The 17,505-nt window shown below is 41.6% G+C and overlaps 1 protein-coding gene across 1 annotated transcript; it reads right to left on the bottom strand.

The window, feature by feature from the left end:
* Positions 1–12,635: 12,635 nt before the first annotated feature.
* Positions 12,636–16,819, bottom strand: ZBTB5 (zinc finger and BTB domain containing 5). The gene is made up of 2 exons (XM_063455325.1): positions 16,667–16,819; positions 12,636–15,397 (listed from the first exon to the last, which is right to left on the bottom strand). Exons 1-2 carry the CDS (start codon positions 16,696–16,698, stop codon positions 13,366–13,368), a joined length of 2,064 nt encoding a protein of 687 aa, XP_063311395.1. The 5' UTR covers positions 16,699–16,819; the 3' UTR covers positions 12,636–13,365.
* Positions 16,820–17,505: the final 686 nt, after the last annotated feature.

The raw sequence follows: 17,505 nt of genomic DNA, 5'->3' as shown, positions 1-17,505 counted from the left end.
TGGTCTGGTGTAGAACAGGACCTCTGGAGGCTGTTTGCAACTGTGGTCACAAAATTCAACGTTCTGGGAGAATTGGAAGCAGCTCCATTTTTTGGGGGCCTCTTACACAGCTCAAGGTCTGGGCCCCAGTGCCTGACGGTGAGTATGCCCATAAGGCCCACTCATAAGTCCACTTATATGTTCCACCCACCCATGAGCTCGCTCACAGGGAGTGGAGTATGTAGGGGATGTGTTATGTGTTATCTAATATGTGTGCTTATGGTATGTAGTGTATAGGGATACCAGTTTGTGCAGGTGATGCAGTGTGTTTGTGTGTAGTGGAAGCAGTGTGTATTTGTGTATGAGGGATGTATTATGCGTTTTTGGTTGTGTGTGAGGGATGCATTGTGTGAATCTGTGTTTGTATGCATAAGGGATGCAAGGTGTGTGTCTGTATGTGTGTGCATTGAGTGTAAGAGATGCATTGTGTTTCTGTGTGTATGTAAGAAAAACAGTGTGTGTGTTTGCATGTGTGTGTAAAGGTTTGCATTGTATGTTTCTGTGTATGTGTGCAAATGATGCATTGTCTTTGTGTGTAAGGGTTGCATTGTGTGTGTGTGTAATGGATGCATTGTGTGTTTCTCTGTGTGTAAGGGAAGCATGTTCTGTTTCTGTGTATGTATAGGGATGCATTGTGTGTGTGTGTGCGCGTAGTGTTAAAGAGCTCCCTGTCTTGCCCCCTGTCCTTTAGAGCTGTCCCTTAGAGCTCTCCCCTGCCCCTTAGTGGTCTCTCCTCTCCCCCACCCTCCCCTAGCGGTCTCTTCTAACACTCACCCACCCTCCCTGGGCTCTTCTCATCCCCCCTCCACCCTCCCTGTGTTCTTCTCACTCCTCCCTCTTTATGTTCTCACCCCCCTGTGTTCTTCTTACCCCCCCTCCTCCCTGTGTTCTTCTTACTCCCCCCCCTTGTTCTTCTTACCCCCTTCTTCTTATTACTTCCCCCTTCTTCTTCTTACCCCCTTCTTCTTCTTAACCCTCCTACTTCTTCTTACCCCTTCCTTCTTCTTCTTACCCCCCTTCTTCTTCTTACTCCCCCCTCTTCTTCTTACCCCCTTCTTCTAATTACTCCCCACTCTTGTTCTTACTCCCCCCTTCTTCTTCTTACCCCACTCTTTTTCTTATCTCCCCTACTTCTTACTTCCCCCTCTTATTATCCCCCCTCCCCTCTTCCCTCTTCTTACTCCCTCTCTTCCCTCTTCTTACTCCCCCCCTCCCCTCTTCTTACTCTCCCCCCTCCCCTCTTCTTACTCTCCCCCCTGCCCTCTTCTTACTCTCCCCCCCTCCCCTCTTCTTACTCTCCCCCCCTCCCCTCTTCTTACTCTCCCCCCCTCCCCTCTTCTTACTCTCCCCCCCTCCCCTCTTCTTACTCTCCCCCTCCCCTCTTCTTACTCTCCCCCCCTCCCCTCTTCTTACTCTCCCCCCTCCCCTCTTTTTACTCTCCCCCCTCCCCTCTTCTTACTCTCCCCCCCTCCCCTCTTTTTACTCTCCCCCCCTCCCCTCTTTTTACTCTCCTCCCCTCCCCTCTTTTTACTCTTCCCCCCTACCCTGTTTTTACTCTCCCCCCCCTCCCCTCCCCTCTTTTTACTCTCCCCCCCTCCTCCCCTCTTTTTACTCTCCCCCCTCCTCCCCTCTTTTTACTCTCCCCCCCTCCCCTCTTTTTACTCTCCCCCCCCCCTCTTTTTACTCTCCCCCCCTCCCCTCTTTTTACTCTCCCCCCCTCCCCTCTTTTTACTCCCCCCCCTCCCCTCTTTTTACTCTCCCCCCCTCCCCTCTTTTTACTCTCCCCCCCCCCTCCCCTCTTTTTACTCTTCTTACCCCTTCCCCTGTAGGTGGCCGAGCTGCACTCCAGTCCGCGGTCCCGGCCGGAGTGATAGGAAGGTGCTCAGTGTGCACCTTCCTGTCAGTCCGGCCGGGATCGCGGACTGGAGTGTAGCTCGGCCACCTACAGGGGAGGGGAGAAGCAGCTGCAGCCGTCTGAGCGCTCTTTACAGAGCGCTCGGCGGCTGCAGCATTTAAAGGGCCGGCCCGCCGCGGCCGGTCCTAAAAGAATTTCGGGCGGCCTGGGGGGCAATTGCCTCCCTGCCCCCCGGCCCAGCCCGCCCCTGTCTTCAGTTCTAATTCGGATTCTGCCTACATGCAAGTCTGTTTTACTTTATATTGCTACAACTAACAATCCTTCCTGCAACTTGTCGGACTGTTACTCCCAGGAAGCCAGTCATTTTTCATGGACTAACTAATTGCTTTCTACCATTTGCAAACTGCTTCTGCTTGCTTCGTCTAACGACTCTGATATTTAAAGCTACAGTATCGGTATTATTTTCTTCAAATTGCAAACTGCTTCTGCTTGCTTCATCTAACTACGCTGATATTTAAAGCTACAGTATCAGTATTATTACTTACTTCAATTGCAACCTGCTTCTACTTGCTTCGTCTAACTAAGCTGATATTTAAAGCTACAGTACCAGTATTATTATTTGCTTCAACCCCAAATTAATTCATTAAAGAACCATCAGATATCTGCAGTTGTGTTCCAAATCTATACATATTATTCAAGTGAGCCTTACACAGAGGTAGTTGAAGAAAAAATATATAAAAATCATCTAATTTAATGTAAAAATATGACATGGAAAGAATGACGTCCTAGGATAGGGGCATCAGATGGGTTCAGAAAAACAGGAAGTCTTGGCAATAAAACATGTTTCGCCTTACAGTGAGTATTATCAATATATTTAGGAGAAGATTAATATATTTAGATATGTACTGAAACATAAAAATTCAGTTAGTAAATCTCTCCTTAGAGAATTGTATTGTTCCTACCTAGAATGTAAATGCATACATAAAATGAGGTACATTGCAGATTTTATTTGTGTAGCTATATCTGTATATAACTACAAAGCCTTTCCATGGAATTTCTAAATAGACTGGAGCCTTCACAATACTAGATTTTTAGATCATCTGTTGCCTGGCTAATTGTGCTATGTCCAGCTTTCATGGAAACAGCCACTCTAGGGTCCTTGTGAATCATAAGCTGTCATCCACCCGTTTATGCCCAAGTTATTAATGTTGAGTGGCTGAACTGTCAGTACTATAGCACCACTTACACCTCTGTTCATCCTAAAAACTGTGCATGTCTGCTAACAGTGTGTGGAAATATGCACCCGCACTCAAACTGAAAGCAGTACGGTCAAATCCCCTCCACAAATGAGCATTTTAGAAAGATAAAAACTTTATGAAATGGTCATGAAGACTGTGTTGGAATTTCACTAAAATTCCAATACAGACAAAATATATCACAAGACAAAATGGGGACTACTTTATCCTAGGTATTTTTCCTATGCTTGACAAAGCTGGACCAAAAGGCAGAGCTACCACCGTAATGCTCTGATAAGCTCCCAGCTGTCACTAGAAACAGCAAAGGGGAAAAATACTTTCTCTATGGAGGATCCCACTGAAGAGCATCTCATGGAATTCATCTCTATAAGGAGTTGCTGATTGGCCAGAGCTGTGTTTAACTTGTGCTTGCTCTGCCCCTGATCTGCCTCCTAGACATTATCAGCCAATCCAGTGCTTTTCTATGTGACCGTGATTGGCTGAGAGAATCACTTCTGAAAAAAAGCATGATGTTGCTATATTTAGGGGGAGAAGAGGACTAGATGGTGGTTTTAACACTATAGGGTCAGGAAGACATGTTTGTGTTTTATTTAAAAATATGGGTAAAATAGAAGTGGAAAATACTAGCGCCACTATATTTCAAGAATCTTAAGCAACTTCCTTAATGTAGAAAAATGTTATTTAGATCTCAAACCATATTTAGACCTACTGGTCTTGTACTAAGTGGGAAATCCAATAACTTTTTTAAAGGATTTTTTTAAATATATCCCCTACCCATCTTGTTACCTCCAGTGCATAATCTTAAATGTCTAGAGCAGGGGGGCCCAAAATGTAAATTCACAGATGCTGTAGAACTGCAACTCCCATGATGCTTTGCATGCCTTTAGAATGGCAAAGCATTATGGAAGCTGTAGTTTTAAAACATCTGGGGATCTATCTTTTGGGTACCCCTGGTCTAGTGACATTAGTTTGTTAAAACTAAGCTGACTCTTTCATGTGTTCCAAAAGTGTAAGTTCCCTTTCCATCCACATATTGAATATTACATATTTTAAATCTAATCAAATATATTATGCAAATTACACAATTGTTGTGCCTATACTGTCTACAGCCTTTGCAAGCCCTCCTCTTTCCCCAGCACAGGCTTTCAGTCAGTGCCAGTCTATACTTAAATCAGAGGTTTCTCGTCATATGTAGTGCTCACTGAGAAGGGAGGAAGGCAGGCCCAGTGCACCTACCGTTCTGTGCAGCTAACAGAGACAAACAAATCAGCACTTTTATAGACACAAACATGACAGACTCCAGCAAGCAGAAGTGCTTTGCGTGGCTCGAGTATGTAACAGTGTTTCTTTATGAGATAGTTCCCTGTATGATGAGAGTGACAGCAATTTGCCTACATTAGCATATCTCCAGCTGTAATTTCCCTAAAGTCTGACATATACAGATCCTAAGCCAGTCATTTTCAGCAACTGAGCTAAGCCCTGAATTGCAACTTAGCTGAGGAGCACTAACAGAGGGTTCCTTCTTGGGAGATTCCCGCTCTTTAACATTAGTAGGGAGGTGGGGAGTTCTGCCAGATAACGCGAGACACTTAAAAAATTGTTTACTTACAATGGATCTCAATAACCAGGCATGTCTTATTGCTTCTAAGTTTGACAAGTTCACCTATTGGAATGACTTTAAAAGTATGGTGAGATGTTAGCCAAGAGTAGTATATTTCCAGTTTTAGAAAAAGAAAAGTGGAAATGTGTGACCAACTTGCATAAAGCAGGTGGGAACACAGATCTACTAGGAAATACCTCCTAATATAGAGCGTCACATAGATAGGAAAAACCTTTATTAGAAAAAATTATATTAATAACACACCCAAATAATGTGTAAAAAAGAAAACCAACACCTAGTAAAAAACTTTTGGCTGGATCTAATTAGTAATCTTAAATAAAGTAGTGTAATGGGAGCCCGTGATATTATGAAGTAAAATATTATTTAAAACTGGAGGTAAATCAATGGGTATAGCCCCTAGAAATACAGTATAAATAGCAAGACTATTAAAGAGTCAATCAATTGGACGGGAAAATGTCTTGCAGTGGTTGTGGTACCATAGAAAAGAGACAGTAGTTAGCAAAAAGGGGGTTAAGGTAGAGGTACAGTGTCCTAAGGGAGCCTTAGCAGGCGAAAGGAACTAATAACCTATAGTATAACAGACGCTCTGGTACAGAATAGAAGTAAGGAGTAAAGGTAAAAACCATTAATGAGTAGCCAGCTGGAGCCCTGAAATACGTAAAATAGGGTAAATAGCCAGAACCTAATAAACCCTAAGCTAACTGTCTCAAGAAACCACTGCTAGCTGCTGCTTCAAGGCAGCCTAACAAAAGTCCCTCCAAATTGAATAGTAAGACGCCAGGATAGCGTCAAACACAGCCCAAGTTAAATAAAATAAAAATCGAAGGTAGATAAAATTAGAAAGTCATAGCGTCGGCTATTTCGCTCGACGCGCGTTTCGGCGTGTTACAAACGCCTTTGTCAAGGTTTATGGAGATTATTTGTTCCTTTGAAAAAACTAAATTGGAAAATACTAACTCTAAACTAGGAGAGGAAATTGAGAAACGTACACAGTTTAGAACCGATCCCAATTTTCAATCCCTTGAGAATAAACTGAAATTTAGTCTTGATCGTTATCAAGACTCAATTAAATTTCGCAAACACCAGAAATTTATTAGGGACTCTAAGGATTATAAATCCGGTAACATTTATAATTTTCCAACCCGCTGCATGAGACAGAACTCTGAGAACTATCTGACTTCTGAATACGACTCCTCAGATACTGAGCCCACTACTACACCTTCAAATTCACAAACCACAACACCAGCTCCCCCGAACCCAAGTAATCCCCGCGGTATCCTAAAGAAAGGCGTGGATTTTTTAGAGGGGGGCCACCAGGAGGTATTCCCAAACTACCAGACACGCTTCCAATCCAGGAACAGGGGCCGAGAAAAGAGGAGGGGGAGACGATACTAATAACTAACCCTGTAACTCAAGCCAAATACACCCCCAAATCACAAGTTGTAAATCTCTCTTCCTGCCAACTAGACGATTCCCATCTTAAAATCTTGGGAAAAGGGCTGTCTTTTGTACCTACCCCAGCCTTCGATAGGTTTACTTGGATAAAAGATTTACACCTGTTTGTACGCAAATTGGCACTACATAAGTTCCACGAGTTAAATAAAGAAAAAAGAGCACGGTCTTTAGGACTCTCCAACATGGATATAGACTGTCTTAACACACTGGTCTCCCTCTTGGATGAGAGTGAAATCCAATCACTATCTGTCCAAACAAATTTAAAACCTAAGAGCCGTTTCACTCGAACTTTGCAGCATTCAGAAACATTGATCTTTTTCTGGAAGCTGTTAAAAGTGATATCGACAGCATTGACTCTAAACTTTTCTGCTCTTTTCCCAGTGATAATCTATCTAGAAGGAAACAAACTGCCCTAAAATCACTAAGGGATAATGAAGAAATAATTATCAAACAGGCAGATAAAGGAGGCAATGTTGTAGTTATGGACACAGGAAAATATGAATGTATGGTTCTTAATATACTTGAAGATACAGATACCGATACAGTCTTATCCTCTGACCCAACTGACACTTTTTTCTTGAGCTACAAGGATATTTTGGACGATGGCCGCAGTGGAGGGTTGCTCTCTGACGAGGAATATTTCTTTATTCTGAATCGTCACCCGAGGACAGCAACTTTCTACTGCCTGCCAAAGATCCACAAACGCCTTGTAGACCCACCCGGTCGCCCTATAGTGTCGGGGGTTGACAATCTAACCCAAAATGGTAGTTTGTATATCGACAAAATCTTGAGACCATTTGTCGAGCTTCTCCCTTCATACATCAAAGACACTAAACAGGCACTTTCTCTTTTATCAAGCCTAAAAGTTGACCCCATGGCTAACCTGTGTAGCCTTGATGTGGAGGCCCTGTACTCCTCCATTCCACATCATAGGGGTATTGAACACGCTAAATATTTTTGGGATAAAAGAGGTTTGGGACTACAGGCACATACTTCCTTTACTCTGAAACTGTTACAATTCATCCTCTCCCACAACTATTTTCTCTTCCACAACAAATACTACCATCAGATACAAGGTACGGCAATGGGCACTGCTTGTGCACCTTTGTACGCTAATCTTCACCTAGGGTGGTGGGAAGAGAACATCAGGTCATCTACCCATTTATCATCTTTTCTGTCCAACATCCGTTTTTGGTACAGATATATAGATGATATTATACTCGTGTGGCAGGGGAGTAAGGAGGATTTTGATAGGTTTGTGACACTCCTCAATACCAATGAGGATAACCTTAAGTTCACAGCAGAGTTTGGTGGTTCCTCCTTGAATTTCTTGGATCTTACAATCTCCATCTCCCAAGATGGCTGTCTCAAAACTTTGTTATTTAGGAAACCTTCTGCAACAAATTCCCTCCTCAAATGGGACAGTTTACATCCAAGGCCTTTAAAACAGGGTATCCCTACTGGCCAATATCTCAGATTGCGACGAAACTGTACTGATGCGGAGGATTTCAAAGCTAAAGCCAAAATTTTGAGATAACAATTCAAAGAGAAAGGCTACCCGAATAGGTGTCTTAAGAGAGCCTACTCTAGAGCATTGACATCAGAAAGGTCTGACCTTCTGGCAGACCCCCCAGCACTACATCATAATGCCAATAAGATCATTAGGATGATTGGCACATTTGATACCGGCTGGGATGCAGTAAAACAGTCCCTCCAGAAATGTTGGCCGATACTCCTGAAGGATACTCACCTCAACAAAGTCCTAGGCCCACATGTTACGATTACAGTCCGGCGGGGTAAGAATCTTCGTGACATTTTGGTACCTAGTCACTTCACTATTAAAAAACCCTCCATCACTACCTGGCTTGGACGCAATATACCAACTGGCTCCTTCACCTGTGGTAGATGTGTTGCCTGCAAGTATATTCTCAGAGATTCCAAAACAGTAAGCGATAGTGAAGGTAAACAAACCTTCAAAATTACTCAGTTCTTTAATTGCAATTCCACAGGGGTAGTATATCTACTCACCTGCAGCTGCAAATTAATGTACGTTGGTAAAACATTCCGGCCCTTTAAGGAGCGCATAAAGGAGCATGTCAGATCCCCAAAAAATCGTCTAGACACCCCCATTTCAAGACACCTTAAGGAACAACATGGAGGGTCCTCAAAGGATATTCGCTTTTGCGGCTTGGAGTTTATTAAACGAGAACAAAGACGTGGCGATTTCGACAAAATCCTATGTCAAAGAGAATGCAGATGGATTTATAAATTAAATACTCTGAACCCAAGGGGTCTAAACGAAGGTTTTTCCTTCTCTCCATATATTTGACTGATTTTCCTTTACGGTATCGCTTATCATCTACATATTTACCACCTTCATTATTTCTCCTGTCTCTTTAAATAGCCATACTTTAACTGTAATGATCGCTGTTTGCACACATTACATCTAAATATACCTTTATTTTATTTTATTTCTTTATGCTGGCATTCTCAACTATGGTCTGTACTATTATTCTGTGATGTGTAAAAATTGTGACTGTCTACCATACTTCCATCATTGTTAACCCTCCAGGCTCTCCCCCTGGATGATTCATGCCTGGTCACTGAGTCTTGCTGAAAGCTCAACTTACAGTGTGTCTTTCTTAATTTATTTATTATTCCTTTTTTAGAAAGGTTTCCACGACTACTTAAGTATCATTTTGAATCAACAATGTGTTTTCTACCAATTACTATGTTGCTTTCGGGCTCTATACTACCAGCATATGTGCAGTCACCTTTTTGACCCGTTTCGATGTCCGTACTTGCCTTTCACTAGTAACAAGTACAGACGTAATACAATCCCGCCCACCGCCTACGATTGGCTAACCACCCGGAAGACGCACGCGTCAATCTCCGCCAATCTAGCAATCCCATTGGCGGTTTCACGCATAAGGGCGGGCACTCACTCCTTTATAAGCGGCACCCTGTGACTATGCCGGTTGCTCTTGACAAAGGCGTTTGTAACACGCCGAAACGCGCGTCGAGCGAAATAGCCGACGCTATGACTTTCTAATTTAATCTACCTTCGATTTTTATTTTATTTAACTTGGGCTGTGTTTGACGCTATCCTGGCGTCTTACTATTCAATTTGGAGGGACTTTTGTTAGGCTGCCTTGAAGCAGCAGCTAGCAGTGGTTTCTTGAGACAGTTAGCTTAGGGTTTATTAGGTTCTGGCTATTTACCCTATTTTACGTATTTCAGGGCTCCAGCTGGCTACTCATTAATGGTTTTTACCTTTACTCCTTACTTCTATTCTGTACCAGAGCGTCTGTTATACTATAGGTTATTAGTTCCTTTCGCCTGCTAAGGCTCCCTTAGGACACTGTACCTCTACCTTAACCCCCTTTTTGCTAACTACTGTCTCTTTTCTATGGTACCACAACCACTGCAAGACATTTTCCCGTCCAATTGATTGACTCTTTAATAGTCTTGCTATTTATACTGTATTTCTAGGGGCTATACCCATTGATTTACCTCCAGTTGTAAATAATATTTTACTTCATAATATCACGGGCTCCCATTACACTACTTTATTTAAGATTACTAATTAGATCCAGCCAAAAGTTTTTTACTAGGTGTTGGTTTTCTTTTTTACACATTATTTGGGTGTGTTATTAATATAATTTTTTCTAATAAAGGTTTTTCCTATCTATGTGACGCTCTATATTAGGAGGTATTTCCTAGTAGATCTGTGTTCCCACCTGCTTTATGCAAGTTGGTCACACATTTACACTTTTCTTTTTCTGTACCTATTGCATTTGGGGAATTGGGGTTAAGCCCCTTTTACCTCCTGTAACCCTACCAAGGTATCGGCGGTGGATTTCTCCACCACCGACCCCTTCTCTTCTTTTTTATTTCCAGTTTTAATTACCCTATAGTCTTGACACATACGCAAACAGTACATTAGCTGATTATTGTCTGCCAACCAACTCAGTAAAGCTAACAGAAGTTCCTGCTTAGGACATTTCAGCTCTCCTACATCAATAGTGAAGTGTGGAGCTGTAATAATAACAACAGGTGTGTAGTAAAAAGGCACTATGAATGTGTAACTTAGTGCTGCTAAAGTCCACCGTGAAAACAATCACTAATTTCCACTGAAATACATAAAAACCAAACCACAACAAAAGTGGAAAGCGCACTTATATGTGTCAATATAAAACCATTAACAGTGAACACACTTTAGTAAAAAAAAGGATAGAAATACCCTCTAATATCTGTTATCCCAGATGTTTGGGAAAGAGAATGCTCAACATAGGGCAAAATAGTAATGTACAGGAATGACAGAGAATATTGTTTATACAGGAATTGAATCACATCCCAGTCACATTTTTCTGAGCCTGTGCAATACTGGCTCAAGTAACACAGCGTAGTAGAAATGTGGTAGTTCCAACAGTCAGGATCCCAGTCTGATATCCTCCCAGGAAGAGATGAATATAGACAAAATACCAAGTTAAGAAAATGGAACAAATTTATTTAAACATCAAAACATAAATGTCCTTACATGTAAGAACACTTGGTACAGCAGCAGATCCTAAAAATACAACGCGATTTGGGAAATAGCAAGATGGCACCGGAGAAGATCTGCCGAAAAAAGAAGTTGACATTGCGAGTAGCGGAAATGATGAAATGCGAGACGGACCAGAAGCCGATTTTGGTTCCAACTACATGATATTTAAACAGGAATCAGAGAGACTGTAATTATGCACCTGAGGAAGGCTGAAATGCGTTGTGCTTTTAAAATCTGCTGCTGTACCAAGTGTTCTTACATGTAAGGACTTTTATGTTTTGATGTTTAAGGACCAAACTTCTGGAATAAAAGGGAATCATGACATGTCACACATGTCATGTGTCCTTAAGGGGTTAAATAAATTTGTTACATTTTCTTAACTTGGTATTTTGTCTATATTCATCTCTTCCTGGGAGGATATCAGACTGGGATCCTGACTGTTGGAACTACGACATTCCTACTACGCTCTATTACCTGAGCCAGTATTGTACAAGCGCAGAAAGAAGTGAGTGGGATGTGATTCAATTCCTGTATAAACAATATTCTCTGTCATTCCTGTACATTTCTATATTGCCCTATGTTGAGTATTATCTTTTCCAGATATCTGGGCTAACTATTACAGGGTATTTCTATCCTTTTTTACTAAAGCGTGCTCACTGTTTATGGTTTTATATTGACACATAAGTGCGCTTTCCACCTTTTTTGTTTGGTTTTTAAGTGTGGAGCTGTGCCCAATTAAGTGAGACCATTCAAAAAATGGTTTGACAACTTTACAGTTGAATTGTGCCAAAGAACTCATGGTGCTTTAAGTGTTCCTTTTAGGAGTATGCCAGCCTCGTCATTTGTTTTATTTATATTTAGTATCCTTTTTTTGTGTGTGTGTGTTGGATCACAATATTCAGGAATGTCAATTTTAGACTGTTTGGACTATTGCTTTAACAGCTAAATCTAACCCAACAGACCGTGGTTAGCACAAATATAGCTGAAATAACCAAATTTGACTGTTAAACATTTGGGTTTGACAAGGACATAATATTTGTTTAGTTATCCAGATTTGGGGGATTTCAAACACCATCAAGCAGAAGTTCAGCATGTAGAAAACTGACCTCTGTATTTTTATTATTGCTACAAATTTAGGATTTTCTCTTTTTTAACCAATACTACTTCTTAATACGGGCAGATATATTTTATTGCAATGGCTTAGGTTTACATTATGACAGCAACCACACAGCACAGGCAGGGAGTAAACTATTCACTATATTGCCAAAATTTCAAAATAGACAGCCGTTTAAAAATCGAGCTGTAGCCAAAAGAATCTTCATCCACATGTATTTAATAAAACTTGCAGATTAGATGCAAATATTAGGAATTATTTACGAGATGCTAGGGCACTGTTCCAAAAGTGAAACAATCCACAGGAATGGCCAAGAGTTTCTAATACTGATTGCTCCACATTTGTGTTCTTCATGGTCCCTAAGGCAGGAATAACAAACGATAGCACTTGGTCTTGTACTCCAACTTCATATCCACAGCTATAAATGTTCAATGTGTATACCAGTGGTTCCCAACCCATTCCTCAAGTACAGCCAAAACAGTCCAGGATTTAGGGATTACCCAGCTGTGTCTACGGTGCTTTTAGAAAGAAAGAGGGGGAAAAAACAAAAAAAAACACTTTAGGCAACAGGGTAATCCCTAAATCCTGGACTGTTAGGGGGTATTAGAGAAGTGGGTTGGGAACCACTGGTGTAGATAATATAAGAAAAGAAGTTTCAGTGTGTAATAGTTGTTGCATATCAAAGTTTTGTTAAGACACCTACAAATGCACAAATTACCATTTCTAGCACAAATAAAATGACACACATCTACATTATATATAATTTATTCTACACATGAATGTTCATAGGACTGGAAAAAAGAGAAAAAAGATCTGCATTTATAGAGGTACTAGCCAGGAGGGGGATTCTTTCTACAAACATGATAAATGTAGTTATATACGCAGACAAATTTTGTTTTGCTTTAAAGAACACAATTTCTTGTTATATGTTTTCATATAGGCAATGTGAAATACCCCATAAGGTTTAACCCATAATCACAGACTTAAAAATAAATAAAAAGGACCATCAGCATAGACTTGTTTTACAGTTTATGACTGCTGGCAATTGAGAGTATTGGATTGGTTTGAAGTTTTTTTTCCCCCACAGTTGGGGGGAAAAATAAAAATAATTTAGTTGGGGAATGGGAACATGAACAACACTTACCACAAAAAAAAAAAAGTAAATTACATTATTTTTTTTGCTTTAAAAGTGTTTTACATATTAAAAGTATTTTACACAATTACACAAATGCTTGAAAATATGGTATGATACCATTTCACATAAAGTACTTTCTTACACCTCCGACAGAGGATAAATCTTTTATTAATAGGTTTTCTTTCCTAAGACCATGATTTGACCAAACAACTCTCCACATCATGGGTTGCTCATTCACAATACAATTTCCATCTATCAGCTCTTTCCTCTGCTTATACACACACACAATGTAAATTAGTCTTAAAGAATGATTAAGAATTTTTCTTCTGCAGAGTGGGTAAAACTTACAGTAATGTTGGAATATTACTATTCTGCCACCTAAGGCATGTTGTTTTGGAATGCTTGTACAGGTGGCTAGACTGACTAAACCTTTTTCCACATTTCAGACAGGCATAGGGCTTTTCACCTGTATGTACACGAATGTGCTTTTTACAATCTGTTAAAGTCAGAAAAGTCTTGCAGCATATTTTACAGGCGTATTTGCGGGCACCTTCCACAACCAACACATTATGCTCAGACAAAGCTTTCTTGCATTTTGATAGAACATCAGCAGATGCCCTTGTTAGTTGTGGTGGACCCTGCTGAGATGAATGTCCGTTGTCATACGAGGAACTTGCCCCATTCATAAGGAGTTGAGAAGAGTTATCTTGTAATTGAGTACTCCTTACAGAAGTTACAATAGGCATTTTTGGAGCAATGCGGCGATAGTTTGGAAAGCTACAAGCTCTGCCTCTTGTATTTCCCATAATAGATCGAGACATAGAGTGAAGTCCTAGGCCAGACCTTGGAAAGTCCACTCCAAAAGGGTCATTTCCTCTATAACTGGAGGACTGGACACAGGGCATAGACATTACATCTTGCATTGGACGAGCAAAATGAGAATCTGGGCCATCACTGTAGGGATTATCCATATGAGACATAGCACTAGATGAATGGCTATTTGGTCCTGACTCTGGGCTTACCAGATAGGACACTTCCCCATCCATCCTGCAGTCACTAGTAGTATTAGGAATGTTATCATCATTTTGGCTTAAGCTCATGCTACCATTTCTACTTTTGTTCAGAAAGTTAGAAATACTGAAAGAAGACTTGTGATCTAAATTGGCAGTCATGTCTAACACATGGATATCTCCTACTCTATCAGTGCTGGACTGGGGGTCTGAAAAGCTACGATCACTGCTTTCTGGGCTAAGTTCAATTTTCTCTGTACTAGCACCACATTCCACTTCAACAGGCTCACTGCCCTCTGCTTGGGACGTGACATCACTCACTTCATCCTGAGGCTCAGGGGAGCTCATGGGCTCAGATTTGACAATGACTCGCATGTGATCTTTTCCATCTACAGTAATCTCATGAGTTTCAGTTGTATACATATTTTTATCACAGGCATTTTCCTGACTATAACTTGCTTCATCTGGGTTTGTCTGGGATCCCATTGAGATCTGTGAAATGTTTTCTCCACTATTATCAGATTGGCTGGGTATTTGCGTATCTTCTTGGCCGTTGTAGGACTGATCAAATAGGACTGTGGTATCCTCATGATTATCTGGCGCAGAATCAGATTTTAAGTTGTCCCCCATTTTGAGAGAATCAGGAGAGAAATAACCCTCACGGGAATTAGCCATGGACTGAACACTTTCAGAAGTAATGTCCGTTATGAGGCATTCATCAATAGAGGTCCTCATTCGTTGCCTTGCCCTTTCCTCAGATGACTGCTTTCTTTTGTGAAGCCTCCTAATAGGGAATGTCGTCCTCTGTTCCATCATACTATTTCGAACTGAGGAGTTCATAGAGTTCTGCTGCTGCTGCGATTGCTCCTCATTACTCTGACCTGAATTCAAGGCAGAGCTTACAATACTTAATCCCAGTTGCTGAAGCATGAAAGACCTTTGCATGCGAGCACTCTGTTCTTGAACTCTGTCATTGGGAGAAGATATGGGCAGTGTCCTTGTGGTGAGGTAATGCTTACATGCTTTCACTACTGAATTTAAGTGCAGATGAGATGCCGCAAGTAGTACATCCATAACATTGCTCTCTCCAAGCATAAGTGTAGATGTATACATCATATCAATAAGTGCTGCAAAGGCCTCAGATGTCACCACCTCACTGTCCAACTGAATCATGTTCATGCTCTGGTCACTCTCAGCAACTGTAAAGAGTGCTCGAAAATGAGTACTGCATGCAGCAAGCACAGAACGATGAGCTTTGAAATGACGACTACCGACAACAATAACACAGTCACATAGTTGCCCTTGAAGTCGTTGATAATTTAACTGCTGAAATGTCTGCTCAAAATGTCCAGGAAAATCCATGGTCCTAGGAACAGAGAAAAACCAAAACAAACAATTGGGTTATAAAAATAGAAAAATAAGACACCAAGATGTAAAATATTTTGATTTACAGTAGAAGTAGCAGCACTATTATGGCAAGTGTCATTCCACCATAGGAATGTAATACTATTCTACTTAATAAATTTGCACCAATGAAGGACACATAATAAACAAGCATGCCAGTTTTGAATAGTCATGGATCAGATTTTTGGATTTTGGACAGTTTGATAGTTTATAAGACTCTTATAGTACTGTACATTCTATAACTGAGAAAGTTATGAGCCTCACAAATATTACCAACAATGTGTGTGCCATTGGATTGTTCTGTTTCCACTTTAACAGTGCATTGTTTAAGGACTGGAATCATTACTTCTAATTGAAGCATTAAAATGTAACAACTTGCATTATTCTGGCAAATGCATTTTATATACTTGTACTTTCATACTACTGTAGTCATTATGGCATTGTCTCTCCATAACCTGTAAAACCCTTTGAGCACAGTTTGACACTACCTGGATAAGGCCATGTGGTACCCAAGTAAGTGTCAATTTGTGCTAAATGTTTGACATGTACCAGGTCACTCCTGAAGCCATTCTATGCATTTCCAGTAAGAGTGCTTGGAATGTTCAGGTTAACAAATAATTAGAAACCATAAAACCGATAACTGACGTCTCTGCAAAATGCTTGTAAACACATACACTGAGTGTGTGTGTATATATATATATATATATATATATATATATATATATATATATATAGACACTTGTGATTATTCACTAAGGTATTAGCTGTTAAATTTAAATGATCTTGGTATCCCTCCTGGCAATACACATATCTCTACAAACATCTGTGTTAAAACGCCTCAAACAGAGGTGATACAGTAACAGGGATTTCTACAGCCTTTTGTATTCAAAACAAACATGCTGGATATTTACAACATGCCATTCTACAGCAAAATGATACATTGTATAGCAGAAGCATCCCATAATAATTGCTTTTCTTTTTATTCCAGTTCTGTGTCCCTACTGCCTGGCCCTGGCTAACACACAGTGTGCGAGGCCCAGACACCCCCCAGCTCTGTCTGGTCTCTGGCTGGGACCACAATCCCCATAGCTGAACATGATGGGAGTTGCAGTCCGGCCGGTGTGAATGACCCCCCGGGGCCGGCCTGCCCCCCCATGCAGTGACACGGAGCCGGGCTGTCAGTGTGGCCCCCCGGGGCTGTCAGTGTGGCCCTCCATGCAGTGGCCCTCACCTGTCCGTGTGGCCGGCCTGGGCCTGGGTCATAGAGCGGACTCTTTGTGTCTGGCTGCTTCCCCGGGGGCTGCTCGCTCTCGGCCTTCTCCTCCGGCTACCGGACGTGACGAGCGGCCCGACAGACAGAGGGGGAGAGAGGAGACAGGCTGGGGGGGGGCGGGGATGGAGCTACACCAGACAGGGAGCCCCAGACACCACAACAACCGCCGCCACCTCCTCCTCCTTCAGTCTGCACAGGAGGCCTCAGCCCCGCCTCTCCTGGCAGCCTAGGGGCGGAGCCTAGCGCACCCAGCCTGGGGGAGCAGCAAGGCCTCCTATTGGTCACATTTCCCGCCCCTGCGAGCTGCTATTGGTCAGTTGAACAGTCCCTCAGTGAAGCTGTGTGAGTTAACCAGTTTATTGCCGGACTGACTGAGAGCAGCCAGCCGCCAGCATGGCCTTCCTGGCAGAGCTCGCTCTCAGCGGGTCTCTCTCTCAGGACCCATTCACTAACAGGGGAGAGAGCTGAGCACAACACAGAGACAGCTAGAGACAGCTGGAGTCTAATTTGTGTTGGAGAAACACCCAACAAACCCAGCTCTTATTCCAACACAGTGTGTTCATATATTTATTATTATTATTATGTATTATTATTATTTATTATTATTTGATCAAAATTCACCGAATAAACCCATCAGCTGCTAGACCTGGAGAGTTGCTCTGGGAAGTAGGAATGATAGGCCAAAATAAATGAGAGAAAAGAGAGATGAGGGATACACTATAAATATATATAATGGAATACCATACTAAAGGGAAAGTAAAATAAAATATAACTTTTAATAATAAATCCTTAAAATA

This window comes from Pelobates fuscus, chromosome 5, assembly GCF_036172605.1.
Source record: "Pelobates fuscus isolate aPelFus1 chromosome 5, aPelFus1.pri, whole genome shotgun sequence".
Classification (NCBI taxonomy): domain Eukaryota; kingdom Metazoa; phylum Chordata; class Amphibia; order Anura; family Pelobatidae; genus Pelobates; species Pelobates fuscus.
Note: the sequence above shows the minus strand (reverse complement) of the source record. Positions and strands in the feature narration are given on the sequence as shown.